Source organism: Mirounga leonina, unplaced genomic scaffold, assembly GCF_011800145.1.
Source record: "Mirounga leonina isolate KUSES-001 unplaced genomic scaffold, KU_Mleo_1.0 Mir_151, whole genome shotgun sequence".
NCBI lineage: Eukaryota > Metazoa > Chordata > Mammalia > Carnivora > Phocidae > Mirounga > Mirounga leonina.
In genome coordinates, this window is record NW_023270377.1 from 9372295 (window position 1) to 9399792 (window position 27498).

At 43.4% G+C, this 27498-nt stretch overlaps 1 protein-coding gene and 1 long non-coding RNA gene across 2 annotated transcripts in view; one reads left to right on the forward strand and one right to left on the reverse strand.

The window, feature by feature from the left end:
* Positions 1 to 27498, forward strand: part of DNER (delta/notch like EGF repeat containing) — a 171572-nt gene that overhangs the window by 133736 nt on the left and 10338 nt on the right. The window contains exons 8-10 of the mRNA XM_035006941.1: positions 1843 to 1965; positions 11765 to 11878; positions 21320 to 21451. Coding sequence (XP_034862832.1) covers positions 1843 to 1965; positions 11765 to 11878; positions 21320 to 21451 — 369 coding nt within the window. The remainder of the gene's footprint in view (positions 1 to 1842; positions 1966 to 11764; positions 11879 to 21319; positions 21452 to 27498) is intronic.
* Positions 2733 to 15333, reverse strand: LOC118011968. The gene is made up of 2 exons (XR_004679577.1): positions 15211 to 15333; positions 2733 to 3118 (listed from the first exon to the last, which is right to left on the reverse strand). It is a non-coding gene; the product is annotated as an uncharacterized LOC118011968 (long non-coding RNA).

A 27498-nucleotide genomic window follows, 5' to 3' on the forward strand; every position in this document is an offset into this window, starting at 1 on the left:
CGTGCCTCCCAGGATGTTTAGTAGCATCCTGATGCTAGATACCAGTGGCAGGCTCCTTCCCCTCCACCCTAGTTGTGACAACCAAAAGTGTCTCCAAACATTGCCAAATTCTGGGGGCAAAATTGCTGTCAGTTGAGAAACTCTGATCTAGATGATCAAAATACTGATGAAGGGAAATAGGAAATACTTCCCTAAAATTACAAAAAGTAGGGTAAGATGGAAGAATTGAAAACCATGGCCTGTTTGTCTCAGGTAGGTCAAGGTCTCCTCAGAGGGGCTATTATCACTGCCTCATTTTGGAAGGCAGTTCAGAAACAACTGAAATGGCAACAAACTTGAAAAAAAGTACTCCGTTAATACTGCAGATAGGGGCTTAACCTACTTTTGCGATAGGCACGAGAAACAAAACAGTTCAACACATTAGCATGTCCTGATGGAACTTTCTGAGTTTGAGGGTTGGCTATGAGTTGGAAAGCTGGGGAAAAAAACCAAACAAACTAGTAGTTCTAGTTCTCATTTGAGCAAGGGTTTATTTTTTCTGCTTATCTGAATTCAGAACCAACACAGGCAGGGTGATTTTTGAAAGCACTCACGTGCTTCTCATTGTTTGGACAGGGCCAGGAAAAAAAAATGGCTCGGTTTCACTGCAAATTGGCACTGACGCATGTTTTTGAAAGTTAAAAACAGTGTAACATTCATGAGTGAATCTCAAAGAATGTTGTCTTCTTGTCCTTTAGAATAAACACCTGTGTTGCAAACAGAGTAAAAGCCGTCTTTATTGGGAAACTGTTGGTTTCTTTTTCTTCATTGCTCTTATTTTTAACAACTAGAATTTTAAAGTACAATTTAAAATATTATAATTGAGATAATAGTTCTTTTATTTTTTTTTAAAGATTTTATTTATTTGAGAGAGTGAGCAGAGAGAGAGGGACAAGCAGATTCCCCGCGGAGCACGGAGCCCAATGCGGGGCTCGATCCCAGGACCCTGAGATCATGACCTGAGCCGAAATCAGGTGCTCAACCAACTGAGCCACCCAGATGCCCCAAGCAAATCACAATTTTAAATTAAAAAGAATTGGGGCGCCTGGGTGGCTCAGTTGGTTGAGCGACTGCCTTCGGCTCAGGTCATGATCCTGGAGTCCCGGGATCGAGTCCCGGGATCGAGTCCCGCGATCGAGTCCCGCGTCAGGCTCCCTGCTCAGCGGGGAGTCTGCTTCTCCCTCTGGCCCTACCCCTCTCAAGCTCTCTCTCTCTCTCATTCTCTCTCTCTCAAATAAATAAATAAAATCTTAAAAAAAAATAAATTAATTAAAAAGAATTACCCCACATTTTATCAGGAATTTCAGTGAAGCCTTTTTAGCTGACTTTCTTCTTGACCTGAAGAGCAAAGGAAATACATGGATCCCTTTCTCTTTTAATAAAATTCTCTTTAGTTGCTAGATATGGCTTTCTGATTGGAGGAGTGGTCCACATCTTTGAAAGGAGCTGTTCTTTCCATGCTGTCAGCCCCGCTGTGATCATCCCTATCTCCTGTGGCCACAGCCAATGTACTCTGTGACCCCGGTCTCTGGGTCACTAGTAATGTAGTAATGAGACCTTCTGGTAGATAAATGGGATCATTCCTTTTATACTTGGGATCCTGAAAAAGGGTGATGAGAACACACTCTTCCTAGCCTTCCCAGAAAGCCACATTTCAATTATACCCCAGGGGACCCAACTCCTGAAATCCCGTCTTTCTGTCCCGTGCTTCCCATGCCGACCCCGCCACCTTTCTTGTAAGCTGGTCCAGCGTGGATTTAAATGGAACCCATTTGACCACAGGCCTTTTTCTCTGCCCTTCAGGTTACCACGGCCTCTACTGTGAGGAGGAATATAACGAGTGCCTCTCTGCCCCTTGCCTGAACGCCGCCACCTGCAGGGACCTCGTTAATGGCTATGAGTGCGTGTGCCTGGCGGAATACAAAGGTGAGCACCGCTTGGCCTTCTTATGCCCGAGTGGCCTAAATGACGTCATGGATTTCTCAACTCAAATGCATAAACCTCTAATTGGAGCATTACATTATTCAGGGTAAAACCCAAATGCTGGAGATGGGATGATTTATGGGACCGAAGAGAGCAATTAGCAAGCCTGGGGTTTCCTCTTGATAAACTGAAAAATCTCTCTCCTGCCCTTTCCTTCTTCCCGTATCCTCACTCTTTTCTCTGTTGAATGTGTACAAGGCCGATGGTGAGAAGTGAGCCTAAGTGCCCCGTCAGACATAGATCAAAGCACAGGGCTGTGGGGCTCGCTGGGCAGAGACAGGATGCTGTGCTGTCGGTGGAGGACGCAGGTGGAATCTCACATGTTGGAAAAAAGTTAATTCTCATTAAATGAGTCAGTTGCAAGGGAAATGTTAGCTCATTTGAGTGGATGCGTGTCAAAGTCACTCTGGAAAAATAGCCGACATCGACAGAGTGTTTGTAACGTGCAGACCTTGTTCTAAGCCCTCGTGTGCATGAACTCACACAGTCCTCCCAATAACCCTGTGAGGTGGCAGTGGTGTCCCTCAGAAGCCCAGCCAGCATGTCCCTAATGCCCTTTCTTCTGCCTCCCCAGTCGGCTCAATGGTGTGGCTCCATTCTAAGCCCAGATACCCTTGGACGGCACCACGCCAGGAAATCGTGTTTATCAGCTGCCACGCACGTTTCTCTAAGCCACAACTTCAGGGCTGGGTTTAGATTTTTGTAATGCGTCTGTGGGCTCTATTTATAGCCATTTCATTTAACCTCTGGCTCCCAGCACTGCTTACTTGATACCATCCATCTGCCTGGTAACCTGGCCTTGCAGCTGCTGTTCCTTCTCATTGGATGGACCCACCGTTATTTAGTGGTCTTTTTGGTGGGGCTTCAGGGTGTGTAGGCCACATGGATGAACTTGATCTGGTCTCTCTGGCTGGAAGGGATGAGGCTGGGCCAAGTGTTTGCTTTATGTTCAGGAGATCTGCTTCTTCTCTCCCAGTGTGATGCCCATTTAGAGCCAAAGTCCACCATTTCCGCAAGGGCAGATGTTCTGGCTTCATTCACGTGGATTTCATTCCAGGGTTTTCAGAGTATTGAGAAATAGGGAGTCTGGTCGATTCTGGAAAGAAGAATAAAGGAGCAGTGAGTCAGGAGACCTCTAAGTAGCTCAGCCTAGTCGTGCCACAGGCTTCCTGCTGAGCTGGGAGTAAACTCTTAAGCTGACCAGTCTTTATTTTGTCTGTATAAAGCAAGGACAATGATGTTTACCGACATTTTGAAATTCTTCAATGACAAAATTAGTAGTGGATGTGCTTCGAAAATTAAAAATTCCAAATTCTTCAGTTGATGATACAGTTTTCCTATCTTTGAGGCATTGCTCATGCTCTCGTGACTAAGCAGTAACAAATACAATTACACACCATGAGCCACAGATACATATGTTGATCCTTCTATATATACTCGAAATTCCGCCCCTTCTATCTTTCTGGGACTTGCCTCCATCAGTTACTGACTCTCTGTGAGGGATGACCCAAGAAGGAAAGTGACTCTGGAGGATATCCCAACATATCAGGGGATTTGGATTCTCAAGGAGAGGATGCAGGTGTTGGGAACCTTTGCACACCACAGGTTAGGGGAGAACTGAATCAATGGCTAGCAGAGCTCCAAGGACCCTCAGTTTACAAAGAGGAAGTATATGCTGTGAATGTGCTCCATGTGACCTAATGAGCTGGGGGGTGGGGTCTCATGGAGACTGGCTGCCCTCTAATATAACTGCACAGTTGGGCTGAGCTGGTCCTTTATTTTCTGTATGGCTGAGAGAAAATGGTCTCTATTCATTCCTGGAGAGCCCTGAGCCTCCCAAAGTGGGAGGCCTCCACCCTGTGCCTTAGTATACAGGGTTACCAGTTGGCCGGCCTGTCTAGCACTGGAGGGGAGTCTCCAGCGGCATCTGTCTCTGCCTGATGTTGGCAACCTTCACCCTGGCCAGTACGGGGAGCCTGTCTCAACAGCTCAAAAAGGGAAAATAATCTGGAAAATAAAAATGAAATTGCAACAACAACCAACAACTCCAACCACTCCAGGGAGGAAATGAAGAAAGTAATATATATTACCCAAACTTGAATCTGGATCTGGAAATCGCCAAAGGAGGAACCGTTTCATGGTAGAAGTGAAAATATGAGGAAAGGGAAATCCTGACTGACAAGATAGGAACTGTGGAGAGAAGATCCAGGAGCTCTGTTTCCATCTGGATGGTGGATGCTCAGAGGAAGAAGTAACACATGGAAATAAAACCAGAATCAACTAATTACTAGAAGGAGAAGTCTATGAGCTGGGGAAAACTGAAGTTTTCAAATAGAATGAATAGGGCTTGCAGAATGCTAGAGGGGTTAATGAAAGAGATGATACACCATTTGAGATTTCCTAGTAAAATTTCTAAATCTAAGGATGAAGAGAAATCTTTTTTTTTTATAAGAGTCTTCACAGGGAGTACAAGTTACATACAAAAGAAAGAGAATCAAATCTGCACTGACCTCCTCCTCTCTGTAATGAAACTAAGCAATAGTGGAGCAATGTTTCAGGCTGCTCAGTGCAAAGGACAGGTAGTCTTGACATTTGAGGGCAAAAGAAAGACGTTTGGCACATATAAGGATACAGAAAACATAACGCCATGTCCCCTTTCTAAGAAAATCATTTTAAAAAGTATTCTCACTCAGCTGGACCTAAATCAGAACAAATATAACTAGATAGGGGAAGATAGAGAACAGGAAGAAGAGGGTTGAACAGACTCCTTTAAATGCAGGGATAAACCTAAATAGATGATATTAAAGTGATTGTGGACGGTAATTTAATGGTGAGGAAAAGTCTTCTGAAAACAAGTTATACCTGCTTTACCAATTAGTTCTGCTGTGTAATGAATCACCACAAAGTAGTGGTGTGAAATGATACCCTTTTAGTTGCTAACGGTTCCTTTGGTCCAGGCATGTCTTTGTGGACTCCCTGCTCAGGGTCCCACAAGGCTGGAATCAAGATGTTGGCTGAACTGAGTTCTCATCTGAGGCTTGAATAGGAAAGGGTCAACCCTTGTGTTCCCTCCAGTTGTTGGCAGAATTCATAACCTTGTGGCTGTAGAATTCATGGTAGCTTGCTCCTTGAAAGGTAGCAGTGAAGGGGATATGAAAGAGAGCTTGTGCTGTTTCATGTCTCTCACTTCAGGAGAGAAGACTGCACCCACTAAAAATATCACCTGATTAGGTCTGGCCCACCTGACATCAACACAAATTGAACTGATTAGGGACGTTAACTGCATCTTCAAAATCGCTTAACTTTTGCCAGATGCTCTTGGTTCAAAGCTCACATGCAAGGGAAGGGTGTGACTCATTGAGGATCCCCCTAGGGTGTGTCCATCATACCCATTCTTAAGGAAAAATTTAAATGACCACATTCAAGTTTCCTATCATCTTAACTAAATCCATGAGTTGAAGGGGGTGGGGATGGGAAGGGTTGGAAGACATACACATCTGTTAAAGATCTCAGATGGGCAGGTAAAGTGATCATTTAATTTGGGTAGATGTGTAGAGACCTTTAGGTTTAGATTTAAAGTAAGACTCCCGAAGGCAAAGCCTAGCAGCGTAAATGGTCAGACTTCTAAAGTAAGAGTGGTGGGGAGGGAGTGGTGGGTGGTAGAAGGAAGTAAGAGACAGGTGGAGGGAGCTAAGTCATGCCCTCCAATCTCTCCTTGGGGATGGACATTTGGAAGCATTTCCCTGAACATATATTTACATGTAGGTTGTGGGCATAAACTCGGGAACCTACCAGACAGGTGGGCAGCAAGTCCTGACTAGTACTTACCTCTGGAGTTAGAACTTAGGTGGGTGGTGTGTTGAGGGTGGGAGTTGAGACTTGAACCTCTTACTTTACATGTACATTTTTTTAAGTGGTGGTCTTTACTGTTTTATGTTAAAATAGAACTTAAAGAAATGAATATGACTTTCTAAAAAGAATGCGTGTAATAGGAGGTAAGGCAAGTATAGCTAAGAACATTTTGAAAAAGGAGAGCAAGGGGGGGAGCTTTTGCCAGGTGTTTTATTATTATTTGTTTATTATTACTACATTCAGGTGTTATGGGTGTAAGAATGGACAGCTAACCAAAACTGAATAATGGCCCAGAAACCATCATCTGTAATAACGTATGACTCTTAAGGAGAAATTGCTATAAATGGGGAGGAATTGTTTTGTTTTGTTTTGTTTTTCATAAATGGTGTTGGAGAAATTGGGCTGCTAAGTAGAGAAAAGAAATGTTTTTAAACTTCTAAATACATTCCATGTAAATTGGAAAAAAAATACCTTTCATTGGCTCTGTCCTCCTCTACTTACTTCCTCTCTCTTCCTCTTTATTTTACAAGCAAGTTTCCCTAGAGTTGCTATAGATAGCCTCTCAGTTTGTAACATTTTTGTTCTTTTCTTAATCCTCCTCAGTTTGGGTCTTGTTCACACCGTTCCGCTAAAATGGATCTCGCGGTGACCTAACTGAAGACATTTTTCAATGAGATCCCGAAGCCTACCCCTCCAGCTTCTGACTCCCAGGTCCTGGCTTCCTGCTTCCTTGCCCCACTGACCATGGCTCCCTCTTGAAACTCACTCTGCTTTAGCTTCCTTCTGCGGCTTCGATCCTGTCCCCTGACTCTTGTCTCCCTGCCCTCACCGAATCCTTGCCCTCTGGACACCATGAATGTCATTGGTCCCCGGGTTTCCTTCTTGTCCCCTCCTTCTCCCCCCTACTCTTTGCCCTCATCCAGCCCTGCATCCACTGACTGCAATGTTGGGTCCCCAAACATGTGACACCTCCCTCCTTGACCTCTCCCAACCTTGTCTCTGTATTTGCTGTGACACTGCTGGTCAACCTTGTAGAAATTCCCTTTCTTAGGCTAAATCATCATCTCCTGAAAGGCAGAGACTATATTAAGTTTCTTTTTTTTTTCCCCTGTCAGTTCTCTGCAGCCCTTGATGTGGTGGCTTACACAAAGGCAAATGCTCAACAGCCATCTTTAGTTGAATTGGAATTGCTGCTTAACGCACTGATTAAATAAAGGAAACCAACATGAATGTTTTCCCAGAAAATTTCCGCTGTAGATCGTGAAATTGTTAGAAGCAAAATGCGTGGAGGGACTTGGAGTAACCTCCCTTTGGACGTACCGAAATGCTCATCCCTCCTCCAAAATTAGCTCAGAGCTAGTTCATGGCAAGACTTTTAAGACCTTGGTTAGTTCACAACTTCATATTGTCAAAAAGTCAAGTTTCCCCATATGCTGTTGACTTTTATTTTAGTAGGACAAACTAAATGATCAATAGCATACTAATTTGGAAATTTTGGTGCTAAAGTTATAAAGTTATAAAGAAAATATTTCAATTTTTAATTATGAAAACAGTGCAACAATAATACAATTTCTGGAAAGAAGAAAATTTGAGATATCGCATAGTTTTCAACAGAATACAAGAGCAGTAAGCATCTCTGTTGCCTCCATCCTTTTTAAATATCCATGTTTTCACAGATACAATGGAGTATGCCTATAATTTTTATATTGTTCTTCCCATACCTTCCTTTTGTAGTATGTTTGATTTAGATTTTGCTAGGAAGCTATAGATTTCTATATTAAATGGCTATGTAATATTCCCCTAGGGGAATATTTATCCGTTCCCTTGTGGCATCTGATGTGAGGCTGTTATAAACAATTCTGAAATGAACATCTTTATGCATATAATTTTTATACTTTCTGAATTTGGGGGGTGGGATTGGGTTTCAGAAATGAGATCACTGGGTTATAGGTTCGATCACATTGTACCTAATTGTTTATTTTAAAAGTCTACAGAAATTTGTAATTGAAGATGAGAACACTTTCTTTGTTTGCCCGAATTGCTTTTTTCTGTGTAACCAGTGAACAAGAATTTCTGGATATTTTGTGTATGTAGCCCTTCTCAAATAGTGGGATAGATACAAAAATGGATAAGTCAGGGTTTCTTCCTTTTTTAGGCTATTATTTAGCCAGAGGAGCAGGCTGAGACTGGCACACACAAAAGAAATAATGAGGCCAAGGTCGAGATGTCAGTTATCATTTCTGAGGGAAAGGAAGTTTAGAAGGGATTGGCCTCTGTGATGGTTGAAATACTGGGAAATTTTTTGTGGAGGAAATAAGTTTGAATAGAATAAGATGGTGTCTTAAAATGAATATTAAGTTCAAAGAACATATAGAGTTAATTTCTTTACCTGACTTAATTTTCCTGGAGCTAAAATAGTGACTTCCAGTTTTCAAAATATTAATCACGACTAAATTGTGATGGCAACAAAGATTTACAGTTGGCGTGCTCCTCTTTGAATTTTTGCTCATTTTAATTCTAAAATTAACTTCTATACAGAGCCCTGTTGGAATAGAGATCTTTTCAGAAACATTGCCTCTCTATCCCTTAATATGAAAAGTATGAATTTTTATTAGTTTTGACTGAATTACAGTTTATTTTTGCTTGAGACTAAACATAAGTTTTGTAATAGTGCGTGCTACGTCCTTTGCCAAATGGGTGATGCATGTGTCGTTCCACAGACTTAATTTGAAGTGTGGACCTGGTTTTCCCTGACAAAATAGGGTGTTTTTGAGCCAGATTTGGAATGGCTTCTCACTCCTCTGGCAGTCCCACCTGTGTGTCAGCCAAAGTACACGGACCGTCGCCCCTCCTGAAAGGACAGGATTCTGGTGATACGTCCAGAACTTCTTCCATGCGTTAAATCATGGCCTCTGCTCTAAGGGACCTCAGAGATTTGTTGGGTGGGGGGGAGATGGATCAGACAGGAGAACAGATAAGTCATGCTTTAACACAGTAAAGTCTGTAACAGTGCGAATCTCAGCATGCTCTCAATGCACGATGGTGGAAAAATGGAGCTCTGTCTCGGGAGACTCAGGTTCAGCTTTCCAGAGAAAGAGCATTTGAGTTAGGCTTTGACAGATAGAATGTGCCAGGTGGAGACCAGCCTGGGCAGAAGGAAAGGAAAGCATTCTTGTCAGAGGAAACGGACGCCTAACACTCAGCGTGGTGCCAATGTTCAGGGCCCCTGGGGAAAGGGGCCTGAGAAGGAGCGTTTGAGAGGAGGCTCCTTGGCACATCAGTAGTGTTCATGACTCTCTATTCTCTGTATTCAAGGTTTCCAGCTCATGGTTGTTCAGCTCTTAAGACAAGCTGAGCAATATGACAAATAGTTTTTATACAGGAATTAGCAAGGCTTGGCGTATAGAAACCAAGTGCTCACTGGGGACTTTTAAGACCATCTTGCTTCATAGCCATCGTGTTTCCATGAAGATGAGCTTTTGTCTGATCTTGCTGCCAGAAAACTCTCAATCTCAAGTGACCCAATATCTTTTGAAAAAGAGAAATAACAAGGGATAAAATTATTGCGAAAAACAAAACAAAACAAAAACACCCAAAAGATCGAAATTGCTATTATCTTGGGTGTTTTCATCAAATCTATCTTACCAAATCGTTTAAGGTTAAGATGTTCAAATATTTAACCTACAATTTGCTTTTCTGCCTCATTTGAAAAATGTGGTCCTCTATGTGTTAATATATTCATTGTATTTATATTATGCAGGCTTCATTGGCTAACGCATTACTAGAAACCCAGTAAAGATCATCTTTGGTCATTCTTTCTTTAGATGCCTTTTTAGATTCCAGGCATCTCTGAACTTTGGTTATAGCTGTATTTCCCATTACATTTGAAAGCCTTTTCTGTCACCTGGTTTCCATTGATCAGCCCCATGGGAATTTGAAAATATGTAGATCTTTGTTTTTTGATAAACACTTTGAAGCAGAAAAGACTGTTTTGCATTTTATTCTTTTGGTTGAGCCCGTGCTACTTGGGAATCAGTGGGAAAATAGAAGCTTCTGGGTGAAAAGGCTGTACACACCCAAGTGAGAAAACATTACCAGTTTTATGCACATCTTTAAATTAGTTTGATCTTGTACATCACCTGGGTTGCCTGGGTTACTTAAGGACTGTGAAAGCCAGGGAGGCTCATTCCAGTCACTGGAGACAGGGAGGGAGCTCGGATGGGGCTTTAGGGGACCACGTCCCACCAGGCCTGAGGAGGTAGGATCGGGGTGGTAGGTGCAGGGAGAAAAGCCAGCAAGGACCTAAAAGTCACTTTGGGAAAATATCTGACAGAATATTATTCATGGGATGGGCACGAGGGGCAAAGGATAAAACAGAATGAAAAACCATCCATTCTAAATGCTTTGCCAGGCTCAAAGAGGTTGTTAGTATGAATACAGATAGGCAGTTCTGTTTTTCTTTCCTCTTATACTTTTTTCCTCCTTCTTGAGCCCGACTTCTTAAGACACTGAAAAAGAAATGATAGATAAAAATCCCAACAAGAATAATTTCAGTGACTAAATGATGAGTCACTGGGTGTGGCCGTCCTTTGCACAATATGAGCTCAGTAATGAAGTGGAGAGAAATTGAGTAAATACCATTCCGTTACTATTTGCTTTCTGCTTATTTCACGAGGCTGTCAGGAAGGGTGAATGTATCACTATATACATCCTTATACAGAATATAATATAATCTATCTTCCCCTCCAAAGGGCAGGGATGAGAGAGAGAGGAGAGATTAACCCATTCATCTATCTTGACCTTCCAGTGAAACAACAGCAGAAATCTTACCTTTCAAATAACACTGGATTTTTAAAGTTTTTTAGAAAATTATAAAGCAATAATTACTCATTGAAAAAAAAATTCCACCAATATAGAAATCCCTGACGTGAAAGCCAAAATAATTCAGTCCCTCAGCCCTACTTTTGCATACACACAGGCACACATAAACTTTTTTTTTTTCACCCATGGGAAACTGCTTTTGCTGTAAAGATTTGTGCAATGCCTACTTTTTGTGAAATGGGTGCTGAGCTCTGTGGAATTTCGTACATTTCCACGGCCAGTCTGAGCTCATTCTCAGCAAACTACCCAGCAAGCACAGGCTCAGATTCAGATCGCTGGTGGTTTCCAGTCCCAGCTGCCCCCCCCCCCAGCCTCGTGACCCCACGTGCTTTTTCTTGGTCTCCTCATCTGCAAAATGGGGGTGGGGGAGGAATAAGGCTGTTTGTCTCCTAGTGTTGTTGCCAAGATCCAGTGAGATGCAAAGCCCGGTGTGGGGGCCTGGGACAAAGCTAGCGCACAACACGTTAACTTTGGTACCTGATGATCGGATTTGGTCTTTTAGAATAAAGTCTAAGTACCCCGTGGCTCCCTTTCTGCTCTGCAGTTCCCCAAAGTAGAAGCAGAGCTCATTTCGATATCTGACTCCTCATCTTCCCCATCAGGAGGCTGCTTATTAATTATATCAACATCTTATAAAGGATGTCTGGCTATTTTCTGTTTCTTTTGGAGACTTTGAAAACATTCTGATAAATGTTATCTTTCAGGCTTCTAACTTGCTGTTCCCCAGACTTTGGGACAGGGCGTCAGAGAAAGTACAGATAAATGACGATGGTGGGACCTAAAAGCAGAGAATGGATTTGTTGTGTTCTCATAAGGCGTGTCCTCACGACAGTCTAGGCAAGAGTGGGCACACGGGTGTGCACTCACACACATATACGCACGCACACACATGTGCCTCTGGGAAGCTTTCTTCACAGAGTTCTGGGCTGTCCCAACACTTGGCTTTTAGAGGCCATGGGGGCTGGAGATCCCTTAATGAGTGACCCCTTTTGCATCTGTTTCTCCGCAGGAATACACTGTGAGTCGTACAAGGACCCCTGCGCTAACATCAGCTGTCTGAACGGAGGCACCTGTGACGGCGAGGGCCTAAATAGCACCTGTGTTTGCACCCCTGGGTTTACAGGCAAGTGAGCCGGGGGCTGAGTTTTCAAATCTACCCCCAAATCCCGAAGATGGCCGCTGTTAAAAACAAAACAAAAACAAAAAACCTCAGAGATCTCTATGCATACATTATTGCAAAATATGAAAACGGTTGCAAAATGCGACTAGGCACTGCTTGGACAAAAATCTATAAAACAATTGGCTGTGTTGTCATTGCAGGAGGTTCTTCTGAAGCCAGCATTTGGTACAGAGACTTGCTGATATTGTCATTGCTGTACGTTTCCAGAACTGCAGCTTTGAAACACGAGCAATGAGCCATTACACCAGCAGCTGAGAAAGTTTAAGTGTTCACGGAAGGAGGGGAAAGGAAGGATCAAATGCGTCTTTTCTAGAAATTGCATTGGGTGACCGCATTTATTTTTACGGAAAGATGCAACAGTGGCAGGATATTGAAAGAGGAAGGGAGGTGGTGGTGGTGGGCAGTGAGGGAGTGACTCTAGCATCGGGGGTGCTTGTTAGTGAAGGTAGAGATGCTGGAGGTGTGGGGGATGGGGAGAGAAAACTGCCAAGAGCAAAGCAGATGAGGAGAGCAGGGGGCAGGGGGCAGGGGGCAGGGCTGCATGCAAGAGAAGCCCTGGTGGCCTCTGAGCTCTGAGTGGGAAGAGTCATTTCTAGACTAGGGATCCTTCTAGATCACCCCCTACCCTATGGGCTTCAGGGAGGTTTTGAATCCCTGAAATTGGATGTGAAACATTGTATGGATGTGAATCTGTTGAGAGGAGGTTCCCATTTTCATTGTATTCTCAGAAGGAACCATGAACCACGGGGGTAGAAAAGGTCGATCCTTTGCTTTTCCATCAGAACCCAAGAGTCCTGAAATGCAGAGCATCAGACAAGTCGAGGTTTCAAGAGCTTGCTCAACCAACAGAAGCATCTGGGTCACTCTGGTTTGCGAGTTGGGAAAGGTTGACATATAGAGTGCTCACAGAAGAAGGTGGGGACTTAGCTGCAGGAGAGCACCTTGCCCGCTCCCCGATCCCTACTCCCCTCTCCCCTGCCGAGCCGCTGGGCGCCCCCCAAACCCTGGAGGATTTCACTGGGGAAGATGCCAACAGTCAAGATGTGGGAGAAACGACTTCTGATCTTCCTTCTATTTATCTGTGTCACATCCTGTGTTTTTCCTTTTGGGTTTTCCTGGGACTGAGAAGTGGGCTCATTCCAGAAAATGATTCGCAGATGGTTTTGTTTTGCTGACTGGTTTATAAACACACACAGACGTTTATACTCATCAATGAATGCAAAAATAATATTCGGGAAGCATTCTGGGTGTTTTTTTCTCACATTTTTATCTCACAAATCATAAAAAGCATGGAGGGAAGATTAGAAAATATAAGACCATAGGAAAAAACCCCACCGCTTAGCACCGCACCGCTCAGAGGCAGCCATTGTTAATATCTTGATACATATATCCAGAGATTTTCCTGAAGGTCTGTGTGTATAACATATAGCATAGAATGTGTACGTGTGTATGTTTGAATTCAAAAAGGAATTGTAATTCTCCTACCATATTGTAACCTACTTCTCACTTAAAAATACATGTATATCATAAATGTTTCATCATTTTTACTGGCTGCCCTTTAGCCCATTATATAAAATGTTTTTTTCCTAACACATGGCCAGTTCAGCTTTTGGGGGAGTTGAGAACTGTTCCCTATTGTAAACAACATTGCTATGAGTATTCTTGTATATACATCTTTGTGGATGTGTCTGATTATTTCTTTGAGCTAATTTCCCGGAGTCCCAGGGTTCAGGAAAATATGTACATATTTCCATATTGCTCTTGAGAAAAAACACTGTACCAAATTCACTCCTACCGAGAATGTACAGGGACACCTGTTTTCTTGACTTCATAGAGATGCTGACAGTTGTCATTTTGGTGGCCAAAAATGCCCTTTAAGTGTTGTCTTAGTTTGTAGGTCTTCGATTCATAGTGAGGTTGAATACTTTCAAAATAAATGTGTGGTTATTTGTCTCTCTTCTTTTATAAACTCCCTATTCATATCCTTTCTTTGCTTTTCTACCATTTATGTTAACCAGCCTTCCTACCTTCCTTCCTTTCTTTTACTTTAAATTTTTATTTTAATCCCAGTTAACGAACACTTATATTAATTTTTATTCTTGATTTGATTTGAAATAGCCCTTTTTAGTAAGTATATGACATTTTATATTCCATAGGTTGAAAATATTTTTCTACTGCCATTTGCCTTTTAAATGTATGAGTGTTTTGTTTTCCTATATTTTATTTTTATATAATTAAATCTTTATATTTTCTTTTGCTTTCTTTTCTTGTAGTTTCATGTTGAAAAACCATACACATCAAGATTTTATAAACGTTTCCCTATATTATCCTAATAACATAGGAGTTAATTTTGTGCATGCAACTCTTTAATCCATTTGAAATTTATCTTGGTATCCTATGGGAGATAAAATGCAATCTTTTCTCCAGAATATTTACCAAATCTCCAACTTCCTAATCAGCATTCGCTCTTGGGTAGCTCTCAAAGATACCCAGAGATATAGATTTTCTTCTCCCTTCCTTCTTTTTTTTTTTTTTTTTTAAGATTTATTTATTTATTTTAGAGAGAAAGAGGGTGGGGAGGGGCCCAGAGGGAGAGGGAGAGAATCTCAAGCAGACTCCCTGATGAGCGCAGAGCCCTACTCGGGGCTTGATCCCAGGACCCTGAGATCATGGCCCGAGCTGAAACCAAGAGTGGGATGACTAACTGACTAAGCCACCCAGGTGTCCCCTCCCTTCCTTCTTGAAATGTTTGCTAGCTCAATAAATGGTATTACCAGCACCTCAAGTTGTTCTGGCCAGAAACCAGGGACTCATTTTGTCCTCTCATCCTTTTCTCCCTTACATGCATCCAACCACCAAAGAATCCTAGAACCTCTTAGTTGCTCTCACTTCCTGGAGCCGACACTGGGCTGCCTTCATGTCCTGCCCACATGAGTGCAGCCCCTCTAACTGATCACCCCACACCCCTTCGCCTTCACCCCTAACGCATTCTCCACACTGCGGAGACCTTATGAAATGAATGTCTAATCCCGTTGCTTGCTGCTTAAACATTGCTTATTGGTATTTCATTGTTTTTAAGAAAAGATCAAAGCCCTTAGCATGATTGTCGAGACCCCAGCAGTCTGGCCCCATCCAGCATTTCCAGCCTTGCCCTGGCTGGTTCCTGAACACCCTGAGTCAGGGTCTTCTCAGTAATGTTTTTCCCTCCATCTCCTGCCTCCTGGTTCTCTCTGCTCCCCCACCCCACCCCTAGGCATCTCTTCCATGGTACTCACCCTGATCAGAGGGAGAGGTTGGACTCCTCCGTGAAGCATGTTCCAACATCGCTCTAAACTGGTCTTTGAAAACAACAAATGTCTATTTCTCTTCAGCCCTGGTAACTGTTCTGGCTGCAGAGGAGCACAGAACAGTTCCCAAAGTTGTTTGGAGATCTGTGCTGTTAATTTGTTTTAGAGAACACTGGTCCCATGAGATGCTTCTTGGAAAAAACATCTGTGGCCAAATAAATTTGGGACTTGGTACCATGTGGAGATTCATAAAGGGTGTCTGGGAACTGCAGGCTCTGAGAGGTCATACAACAGAGAATTTTATTTGCCTTTGTTTATTTTCCAAATATTTTTGATCATAGAACCTCTCTTCCCGCTTTAAGAAGAACCTAGAGTATTCTGAGAGTTAGCAGGCATGGAAGAGTCTGGTAAAATATTCACTTCCACCACCTAAGGAATGATGCTGCCTGTCCTCTTTGAATTGCTACCTTGGCACCAAATACTCTTTCATTTTACCTAAGAGTTAGCAAAACTTACTCTTGGCCAACTATTAAGCTCTCAAAAACTCCCTAATTGACTAAGTGGAGTGAATTAGGCCAATCATTGTTAGATAAATTAGACACTCAATCCAATGGCACATTTACCTCATGAGATTGGCTTTTTCAGCTCAGGTTGATTTTGCTCTTCTTCTAGGTTGTTTAGGTGAGACCTTAGATTATTGATTTGAGGCTCTTCCCTATTTCTCATGTATAAAATTTGGTGCCGTAAATTCACCCTTCAACAATTCTTTGGCTGTGGGGGCACCTGGGTGGCTCTTGATTTTGGCTCAGGTCATGATCTCAGGGTCCTGGGATCGAGCCCCATGTCAGGCTCTGCACTCATCATGGAGCCTACTTGTGATTCTCTCTTCTCTCTCTCTCTTTTTCTCTCTCCCTAAAGTAAATAAATAAAATCTTAAAGAAAACAATTCTTTGGCTGTGTCCCACAAATTTTATGTCATATTTTCATTTTCATTCAATTTTGTTTAGGTTCCTTTAGACTTTCTCTTGGATCCATGGAGTATTTGTAAATGTGTCATGCAGTTGGGGCTTTTTTTTTTTTTTCATGCACTTTTGGGCACTCCTGGGTTGCTGGTTTCTCCAGCATCTGATCTGGAACATAAGAAGCCAGAAGAAAACTCAGGTCCTCACCACCGCATTGTTCCATGAGTCCTGAGTTTCCCTGCCAGTCTGTCTCCTCCTGACCTCTCAGAGTCTTCTCGTGTTTGTTTTCTGTATAATGTCGAGAGTTTCTGCTTGTAGGAGGAGTAGGAAAAATATTTCCATCTCACCGTTTTGGAAGCAGAAATTTCATTCTGGCTGCTTTTAGGATTTGTCCTTGATTACTGGCTCTTAACAAATTGATCACGATGTTCCTTGGTGTGATTTTGTTGGTGTTTATCCTGCTTGGGATTTGGTGTAATTCTTGGATCTGTGGTTTTATAGTTTCCTCAAATTTGGTACATTTTTAGCCATTATTCCACCAAATATTATTTTATGCCTCACTCCCCTTTCCTGGGACTCTAATTACATCTGTTAGACTACTTAGAATTGTACAACAGGTCATTGAGTCTCTATTGAGTTTAAAATAATTTTTTTCCTGAGCCTCAGTGTCTTTAGCTTCTACTGCTATTGTCAAGTTTACTGATTTATTCTGCAGAATCTAGTCTGCTGTGAAAATCATCCAGTATTGTTTTTAATTTCAGATATTGTATTTTTCATATCTAGAAGTTCCATTTGGTTCTTTTCTATATCTTTCATTTCTATCCTCATTTTGTTCATGTTTTCTTTCACATTTTGAGCAAATTCCTTGTTTACTCACCATCATCTGTGATTTCTGCGTCTGTCTTTGGACTGATATTTCTTTTGGTTATGGGCCACATATTCCTATTTCTTTGCACAGCTAATGGTCCTTGTGTGGATGGACAGTCATTGTGAGTTAAGTTATTGAGTGATAGGGTTTTTTGTGTTTCTTTTTTTAAGTGCTGTCCCTTCTCCCCCCCACCCCCCGCCGGCAGGTAGGTAAGTTACTTGCTGGCCTGACTGATCCTTCCAAGGTTTGTTTTTATATTTTGGGGAGTGGGTCTGTGGTTGCCTTTTCTCTAGGGATAGAGATGCCCTAGCACTGAGGTGCCACCTTTTCCCACTGAAGCACTGCGTGGCCAATGAAATATCTGCATTCTGACTTGTGAGACTTTGAACACAGTCCTCTAGGAGCTCGGGGAACTGCTCATCCTTCATGGTGTTTGCCAAGCCCATGGAGTTCCAACGTACTCACACATAGGATTTAGCAACAAACTCAAGGGGACGCAGCACATTTCTGATGCTCTTTTTCTGACTGGCTCTATCTTTTTTGGAAGCCTGTCCCACACGTTGCAGCTACCTCGTCCCCCACAAAGTCCGGTTGTCCTTGGTTCAGAGAGACACTGTGTTCTCAGTTGGCTGCAGGCAGGAAGCCAGGATGATCACGGCACTCAGCTGTTCTGATTTCCTTCTCTTGGGGGCACTGCCTGTTGTCGAATGTCTCAAAAGTGCCTTTCCTTAAATATGTATGTCATCCGCTTTACCATGGAAGGCCGAGAGAGCTTTCCGTCACTCCATCACAGCAGAAGAAGTTCCAGATCATTTTTAACATTCATTTCATCTGGAATAAAATACCTGGGGAGCATGGAGGAGGTATAGTTAAAGTACCCAGTCCAGCGCCTGGCACACAGTAGCTCTATATTTAATACTCAGTATTCTAAATATAATGATTTTCATTGATATCATGCAGTGTGGGCTGTATTAATTGAAGGGTTTACTCACAGCAGTGACTTTTTAATTTTTTTCCATTTTAATGTATTTGAGTAAAGCATACAGAATTAAAGGGCACACTTGTAAATTTGCATAAATACTATCAAATTTGATACCTACTCTATGTATTACCTCTTAGAAAGTAGTAGATTGAAAAGCAATTGTAAAAGATTTAAAGCTCAGACTCTGATTTCCAGCCTTAGTCAAGTAGAAATTTCATTATGTATTCTCTTTACAAATGTTATTCAAGCACAACAGTGATTTAAAAGTAATTGATTTTTCCCCAACTCAAATTAAAAAAAAAAAAAAATAAGCGAGTCAACAAAAAAGTCATCTGGCTCAACCCAGCAAAAGCATAAAGATTTATTAAGTCAACTCTGCGTAAGGCAAGGTGATATAATCTACCAAGAACTCTTCTAAAATAAGCCAGAATGCATATTGCTTGAGTGGAGTGGTGGGGTGCTGAGGCGCTTACAAAAACATAATACTCTTACTATGGGAAACTCGAAATGAATTTACATGCAAATGAATATACATACAACAAAGTTGCTCTCTGTAATTCATAATAAATCTTCAAGTACTTTGTGTAAGACTGATGTCAGAAAGCATGATCACTGTAAGGCAGAGAAGAGTGGTTGTGTTTGGGAGTCTTATGGCTGAAAATTTTCCTCCAGGGGCTCCATCATCAGCATCACCCCATGTCCGTATTCCTACCGCCAGTTTAGGGCACGGTGAAGGCCTGGAACTGAGAGCCAGGTGGTGGATAAGCGATTCAACCAGAGGTGCAGGAGCCTCAGTCTGTAAGATAGGCCATTAGAGTAATCCAAGGGTTGCTGTGCCCCATGCGTCACCCCTGGGGTCAGCCAGAGAACCTGTGCTATGGAATTAGCTGCTGGCTGTTTGGGCCCCAGAGTTTATATCGTTAGCTAGTGTGATTTAATCTGTCCCCAGTATGGCCCTAAGAACACAGTGGTGAAGAAATCCAGACGTGGATGGGCTTGGGACTCTCTCTGGTTCCCAGTCCTTTAGATCCTGAGTCTCGATAGTTTATCCATACATACCTACAAGTTCATTCTATTTCCCCCTGTCATTCTCTATTCCTATCAAATCCTTTCAATCTGGTGGGGCGGGGGGGGGGGGGGGTGGGCGCTGCCCAGGAGGAGACAAAATTACGGCCTGCGGATTTCTCCCAACTACATTAGTGCCCCTTGGAGATCCAAGAACCAAAACATGCATTAGGGCTAATCTGGAACCTGGACTGGGCATTTACCTCGCTGGTCCAAAAATCTCTGGACCAGAGCAGGAACGGATGGGCTGGACTAGCTCTAGGACTGCCCAGAATTTAGGGGATTAGAGGGGTTTGGGGCTGACATTGGACTTGCGGAGCAGAGTGGAGCTTCTGAGTGTTGCCGGGCAGTGGAAGCACAGAGAAGTCAGGCTGTTTCTCCAGCTGTGGCTGCAGAGGTAACGGGGCATCTTATTGTAGAACGTGCAGTTTTCCCATGGCCAGCTGAGGACAGCCACTGTCCAATAAATGCCTCAAGTAAGTTTGTCTTCCCAAATGATTGGAAAGTAGTACTGATGCATATGTATTTGTCAAGGCCTTTGATTTAGTCCTTTTAATGTTTCTCAGCACGTTCTTGTTTATATGTCTCCTCAACTAGTCTACCATGTAATGCCGGCTGTAATAGGTTAGTCTGTGCCCTTTTACACTCTGAGCGATTGCCCCATTAATAGCAAGACAACCTTTGAAATAGGTTAGTGAGAGGCAATCCATTTCATGTCTTTCCCACTGATGTAAATGACTATATTTATTGCAGGAAACACATTCACTTAGACACTACTGAATTACAATCAATCTAGTAGGGCCTCCGAGGAGTAAATGTTTTATTCGACAGATTTCACTTAGTTAAAAATAAAATAGTCAGATGCCAGGTAAGAAACAAGTGTGAAATGAAACAGGCACGAAATATTTCAGCGTGAGACTCCTGCTCTAAAATGGGCTGGGAGTGACATATGGTGGTTTCATAAAGGCGAGGTAAACCACCAGCAGATTGGAAAGTACTTTAATACTAATTAAGTAAGCCTGGAAGTAACTATCTGCGTGCACACTGAAGCATCGCCTTTGAAAACGGACAAAATATTTGATTTTGCTCCTTTGCTTTGGTCGATGACTGTGGCATTGCTAGGGGTTTTGTGGTTTGTTCTGGTTTTTGAGTATCACTTTTTACATGTATCTAAGAAGATAGAGATATATTTTGAAAATTTCTTTTTCTCATTTTCAAACTCTTAAGAGAAATTGCCTCAATTTGAAGTGCCCTGTTCCATTCATTTGATGAGATGCCTTTCGGTTTGAGACACAGACCCATCTTGTAGTGACTCATAGTATGGCTTAAAATCGGTGAAGGTGGCTTTGTTTGTGTAACTTGTGATGACAAGCTATTTCCTGTAAATTGGTGTTTGGACCACCATGACATCAGCCCATGGTCTGGTTTGTTAGTTTAAGCCAGGCTCTCTCTGATGGGGACAGGGATGCCCCAAAATGTTGGGTCTAGGCAGGGTCAAGAGCTCCCTTTTTCATCATGGGGGAAGGACAGGCTGGAGTGAACGTGAGCTTCCCCAGGGTCATGGTTTCCCAGGGGAGATTGAGTCAGAGCTAGGCTAACCCTAGACCTCAGAACTGTCTTTTCTTATGGGAGAGGGGGTTGCTGATGCTCTTTCTGTGCATTTCCATATTTCCCAGAAACATATCCAGGGATTTGGAACGTGAAGTAAATGTTCATAATTGACTCTGGCTAGGCGCACAGCTGTGCCCTAGAACTCTCCAGAAAATAGTCAAATATCCAACACTTGGCCACAAAAAAAATCATAAGCTGTGAGTTTTGGCTTTCTGGAGTTTCAGAAAAATAAATAAGAAGATTCAGCGGATGGAATTCAAAATAAAATAGACTTTTTAAATAAAATCAGGAACCCCAGTTCTCTGTTCCCATCAACCTCAAAAGGTTTTTTCAGACATGAGAATCAGCCTCAGTTAACTATTTGACTCTACTAAAGGAGATGCTTTTGACCAGTGCCATTTTTTTTTTTCCTTTTTTAGTTTTACTTCAGCAAAAGATCCCTTGTCTGGGACTTTGGGGAGAGTTCCCCACTTCATGTACACAGCCAGTTGGGATCCGTTGCTGGAGACCGTGACCCCGGCCTCGGATCTCTGCTTGGCCAGAGCAGTGATGGGTGACAGCGCCGCTGGTGAAGCCAGCTGTCCTTACTGTGTTTCTTTATCTTTGTAGGTGACGAATGTGACATCGACATCAACGAATGTGACAGTACCCCATGCCATCACGCTGGTACCTGCCTGGACCAGCCCAATGGTTACACCTGCCACTGCCCTCACGGCTGGGTGGGTGCAAACTGCGAGATCCGTAAGTATTATGCTGTTGTTTAACCTCGTATTTGCATTCAATGAGAAGGGGACACTGAGCGTGCCCAGGTGGCCCCTGTCAGCCACTGAGTGGCCAACCTGAGTCACCCATGCCTCCCGAGTCCCAGAGGAGTACCTTTGCTCCCTGCTCTGTGCCCCTCTCCCTCCTTCCTGAGTCTGAAGCCAGCCTTTCCACTGGGATGAGCATGTGCAGATGTCATCCAGAGCTCCCTGCTCCTAAGACAGCCAAAAATGTGCCGAGCAGAGAAGCATTAGAATCGTAGCACAAAATAGAGTCTTTGTGTTGAAAACATGAAAAAGCACACTGAATATAGACTCGCTTTGCATTTATGTCTTCAAGTGTCTTCAAATGTATTAGGTTCCATCCGTGGCCTGGAGAACAGTCCAGCGAGGATGAGGGTAAAAGAAAATTGGAAAAACATTACGAGCTGCGGAGAGCAAAGTGTTCTCTCTTAGAGATGAGCCCACAGAAGTTTGAAAATGTCATAATCAAGATTTCATGTATTAAAAGAGTGGGTCTGCTAGGATGGAGGTGAAAATGAGAACCGACACAGAGGTCGGTGTTCCGGTTGTTTGGGAAACTGGGAAAAACTCAACCGTGAAAGGGGTTTTCTTCTCACTGAAATTCACTGGGGCAGGGGATCTTCCATAAGGGCCCCCTCCTGGGCTCTCTCAGCCCTCCCCTACTTTTCTTCAGGTAGAGACGGCTCATCCGCTGTGCGAGTTTGGAAGGAGGCAAATACATATGCATAGCCCTGTCAGTCTGTCTGTCTCCTTTTGGAGGAGACAGCTGCCCCTACTCTTCTGTTCTTTGTTTCAAGAACGACCTCCCACGGGTGGTCCAGCAGTGCCTACGGTGCCTTGGGCTTGTCTCCTTCTCAGTGTGGGCCTGAGGTAGGGGCCGCCTTCTCCAACATCTGTTTGACCAGTAACACTCTCTGGGCTCCTCCCTGCTTACCCTTTGTCTTTTTGCTCTTGTTTTGGAGCTTGAGAGGGGAAGAAGGTCATTATTTTCCGGGCTCCCCATCATTGACTTTCCTAAAACACCCATGGACAGAGTGGTCATAGCACCAACTGGCCTTGCTGAAGATGGGCAAGAAGTGTTGTCTTGTTGAAGAAAGATACTGAAAGGGATTCCATGGTCAAAAGGCCAATGGCTATGAGCTGGTGTAGGATGTTAAGTCCATTCGGGGTCTGTTGGCAGAAAGCATCCCAGACTTGGCTCAGCAGGACCCTGGTTCTTCCCCTGGCAGGACACTCATTGTGTGGCTGCATTGAATTGTGCCAAGCCTCAGTTTACTTACCCATAAAATGGGACCAGTTTTCATTCTAAAATTTGGCGATGCTGTTGGAAATGACAAAGTTTGTGCCTTGGGGCAGAGTAATATCTATTGATAACTTTTAGATCTTAATTATGGAGATAAAGGTATAGGATAATATGGTTAAGAAGTCAGGAATACACAAGAGGCCCTTAAGAAGTTTTTAAGCAAAGTACCATAATTATAAAAAATTGAAATTTTACTTCCTTCCAGTGATGATGATATAGGCAAAAGATATACAAAGATGGAATAATAGAAAGGGTAAAAGTTGGCTTCAGATTCTGGCTCCATCATGTGACCTGGACAAACAAATATACCTCTCAGGGCCTTGTCATCCTCACTTATAAGATGGTGATGGGAAGGAGCCGTGAGGCAAATATGTGCACACTTCTGCTATGCAGTAGGCACTAAATAAATGCTAATTTACTGTGGCTCATATACCATGAGCTACTCCTTGGGAGGACCAACCTTCGGCAGCTGTCTTTTTAGATGATGCATGCCCAGGGCACGGGCCACACTGAGTGGCCAGGTGTGAGGGGGCCCATCCCAAAATTTTTTGGTCTACACTCGGGCTCTCTGTTGGCCTGCAATAGCACTTCCCATTTGATGATCTCATTTGCACCTCTCCATTAGGCCAAAGGCACTCAAATCAATGTCATCACAGATTAAGCTCTGCTAGGTTCCAGGGTTGGATGCTTCCACCCTTGACCTGAGTGTAAGAATGGAGAATGTGCAGGTGAGCTCTGCTATGACACGTAGCTGGAACTGGTGGCCAGCATCTAGAGAACTGGATCTGAATCAAATGGGATGGATCTAGGGCCCAAGAGAGGAGAATGCCTGGGTGGTACAAGGTCAGGTGGGTCGACCCCAGCAGGAAGGCTCAGATGTACACAGAGAACTATAGCCCACGTAGCTACATAGCACAGAGGCCTCCGGGATGGTCGAAAGTGGTAAAGGAGTCTCCCATCAGCCTGACCTCTGCCTCCAGAGGCCACATTGCCTGCCTCCCTCTCTTGCTTAGTCTGCTTCAGCCAAAACATTGTCCTGTTTTCTCTTCCGTGGACAGGTCAAGTTTCTTCCTGCCTTTAGGCTTTTGCCTGTGCACTGCACTATGTCTGGAGTTTTTAGATTTTAGCACAGCTGTCTCCTTCTCTGCACATTGACTAACCCAATAGTGAATGTTTCTTAGAAATTTGCCCTTTTAGAGTTATTTATCTGTTCCCCAATCAGTAATAGGGAGCAAAAATCTAGCAGACCATAAAGATTCACCAAAGCCACCCAGAACACTGATCCAGAACTATCTAAAAGGATCATTTAAATAGCTTTAGTGTTTTATAATAACTCTGAAACAAATGCAAACCCCAAGTCTTGGAAAGTAACAAAACAACCTGGTGAAATTTTAGTTATCTCTCATCCATTCTTACCAACTTGGGACTGATAACAATTTTGTTCGTGGGTTTTAATAAAAATTTTGCCTTCCTAGAGTCAAGGTCTAACACTTACAATTCCTATACATGTCTAATAGTGTTGTTTTGTACCATCTGTGTAGTTGCTGTGGGGTTTATACAGGTAGAGTTACAGTCAATCTTGCTGACCAAGAACAGTTGGACAGTTAAGGACATTGAACAGTTGAATCTATGGTTAAACTATTAAATTCATGATATTCTGCAGTTGACAAATAGGTGAATAAGCTATCCTGGATTTATAATTCAACCAATAATCAAGGGCCTCCTACTATCAAACATTGAACAGTAGGCCCAGGATATAAAGATTAATGAAGCAGCCCCTGCTTTAGGAGCTCATAATCCATGGGTAGGTCATGGTATGTGGTGGGGTTGCTGTAGGTTTTCTGCAGGCTGCCCTAGGAACCCAGGGAAGGGGCCCAGAAAGAGTCTACATGGATGTCTTGAGACTCTCCTCCCTAAAATGCATGGAATTTCATAATGGTTGAAGAAACCCATGACATGATTATGTTATATGGACAGTCCTTATCGTACAAATTGGTTGGGTTCTTTAGTTCTCATTTTTGTATAAACTAGGATACTTTAAAAATAAAATTAATTAATCTTCCTCCTCCTCCAGACATCCACTTCGCTCCCCAAAGGTAACAATCATTAGCCATTTATCGTGTATATTTCCAGATGTGTCCAGTCAATTTTGTAAGTCCTCATTTTCTCCCATACAAATGGGACCATTCTATATGTACTGTCCAGCATCTTGCTTTTCTGCTGAATAATATATAGAATGTGTATCCATGTTGGCTTATGCAGATCTCCCTCACTGCTGTAACACCACATGGCTCCCAGTCTAGCCCCTCCAACCCTTTCTTCATATGTGGCCAGAGGCATTTCTTATTTTCTTCTAGTTTTCTAAAAATATATAGTCTGTTTCTTTTTAAAATTTTTTTCCAGTTCTTTTTATTGTGGCAAAATACATATAACATGAAATTAACTATCTTAATCATTTTAAATGTACAGTTCTGTGGTACTAAGTACATTCATCTTGTGAGCAACCCTCACTACCGTCCATCTCTGTAACTCTTTTCATCTTGAAAAACTGAAACTCTGTCCCCATTAAACGATAACTCCCCGTGACCCCTTCGTCAGCCCCTGGCAATCACCATTCTAGTTTCTTGGTTTGTTTCTTCCTGTTTTTAAATCTTCCCTTGTGCCTCATGCCTCAGCCTCTGGCACTCTGTTACTGTGAGTTTGGCTTTTTCTTTTTCTTTCGATTCCCCATATAAGTGAGCCCATGCAGTATTTGTCCTTCTGTACCTGACCTGTTTCACTTTGCATCGTGTCCTTGGGTTCCTCTGCAGGGTTGTAACTGGTAGAGGTGTCTTTTCCAAGTGCAAATCTGAATACTCAGACCTCCTTCCCACCACTGTTTCCATCCCTGTCAGTGCCAAGCTTTTATTGAAGACTAGAGACTGAAGGCCACACTCGGGCCTGTAGGACCTGTGAGAGAGAGCCCTCCCCCCTCCGCCAGCCTCTGGCTTGCTCCTGCTAGATGCCAGTCTGTTCCCCACCTCCTCCCAGGTCTTGGCCTGGGACCGTGTTCCCTCGGCTCTCCCCTGTCCCTGGTTAATACCTACGTACCTGTAGAGCCCAGGTTCCTGCAGACCCTCACCACTGGAGCTCGCCTGATTCCCCAGTGAGATGGAGCTTCCCTTTGTCCTTTCTGGTAGCACCACAAAGGTGGTCCTTCTTTGGCTCAGCATACTTGTATGTCTGCCACTGCTTTGTGACCATTTTTGGGGTCCCTGTACCCCTCAAAAGGCTGGGGGCTCCAGAAGCCAACTGTCTACTTTCCCTCACTCTAGATCCCGGCACCCAGCACCATGCGTGGTACACAGTAGGTGCCAAATTAATGGTTGTTCAGGGAATGGATCCTACGAAGGAGGTGAGCTGTTCTTTCTGTTCCTTTCCTATGCCTTTCTCTTCTGAAGATTAATGAGAGCTGTTAATATTTTCTAATCTCATTGACTGCCTTGCTTGTCCAGATAACTTGGAGCTATAGGAAACAGAAGGTAATTTGAAATTCTTCCTCTCAAGTAGTCTAGCAGCAGATGGTCTCAAAAATTATCTAGCTGTCTGATGTCTACACATCACACACTCACTCTCTTTTTAAATAACGTAGGTGAACACATTAGCTAGTCTGGCTACGTTCATGTAGGTAAATTAAAAACCAGATATAGGCAGTGTGTTTTAGAATGAAATTTATAAGTCTAATGACAGCTCTTTTGGTGGGGTGGAGGTTGTAGGTGGGTCTGGTTTTATTCTCAGCCTGGCCACAGATGGCCTCTATCACCTTGAGCAGCTGTTCCAAGTCCAGCTTCTCTACCTAGCTCAAGGTGCTTTGTTTAGGGCCAGTTGAAATGTAAATGTGAAAACACTTTGGAAAATGCAAAACCTGAAACAAATTTAGTTGCAACCTAAATACAGCTGGTCTAGCAGACCCCTAAGCGTGACATTTTTCCCCGAACAGTTTGTGTGCATGTGTTCTGGGTCATGCACCTGCTGGAGCCGATGGGATCATTCCACCCAGCACACTCTGGTGCACAGTTCCTCCTTGAGCTGTGCTGTAGCTGGTGTAGTAAGTGATGCATGCAACCGAACTCCTGGGATGCCGCAAAGCGATAGCTCATGAGGGTCTTATGACTTATGCCAGGACCAGGGGCGGCAGGTGCAGCCGCCTGGTGCAGATATACTTGCCGCTTCCAGACCAAGGGTTGGATCTCGTCAGATCCAGCCCAATTCCAACCTGATTAGTGTGTCAAGCAGCCACACTCACTTCTATCAGAGAAGTTTTAGCTGACAGTAAGGTAGAAAAAAAAAGAGCAGGGGTAGGGGCGGTAGGGGAGGAGGGGGCAGACTTTTTCGGGGGAATTTCGAGAAAGTTTTCCCAAAAGTTCCAGCAGCCTGGAAGGCAGAGTTTGGGGAAGTAGAGCAGATGATCAGAAATGTCAGCAGTGTGGGCAGCTCAGGCCTGGGACACCCGGCTCCGCTGTCTTTCCACGGTAGTGGTCGTCGATACGATGTATAGCTGTTTACATGAAGTTAGGCTTCAGCGATGAGGGCTCATCAAGAACTCGTGTGATCCCGCCATGGTGATCAGAGCAGAGCCCTCTACCAAGCTGGAGTAGAAGCAGTGCTGGCTTTCCTTGTGTTGACGCTAGATGGGTGTTAGAGCACACTCTGAGCATTGG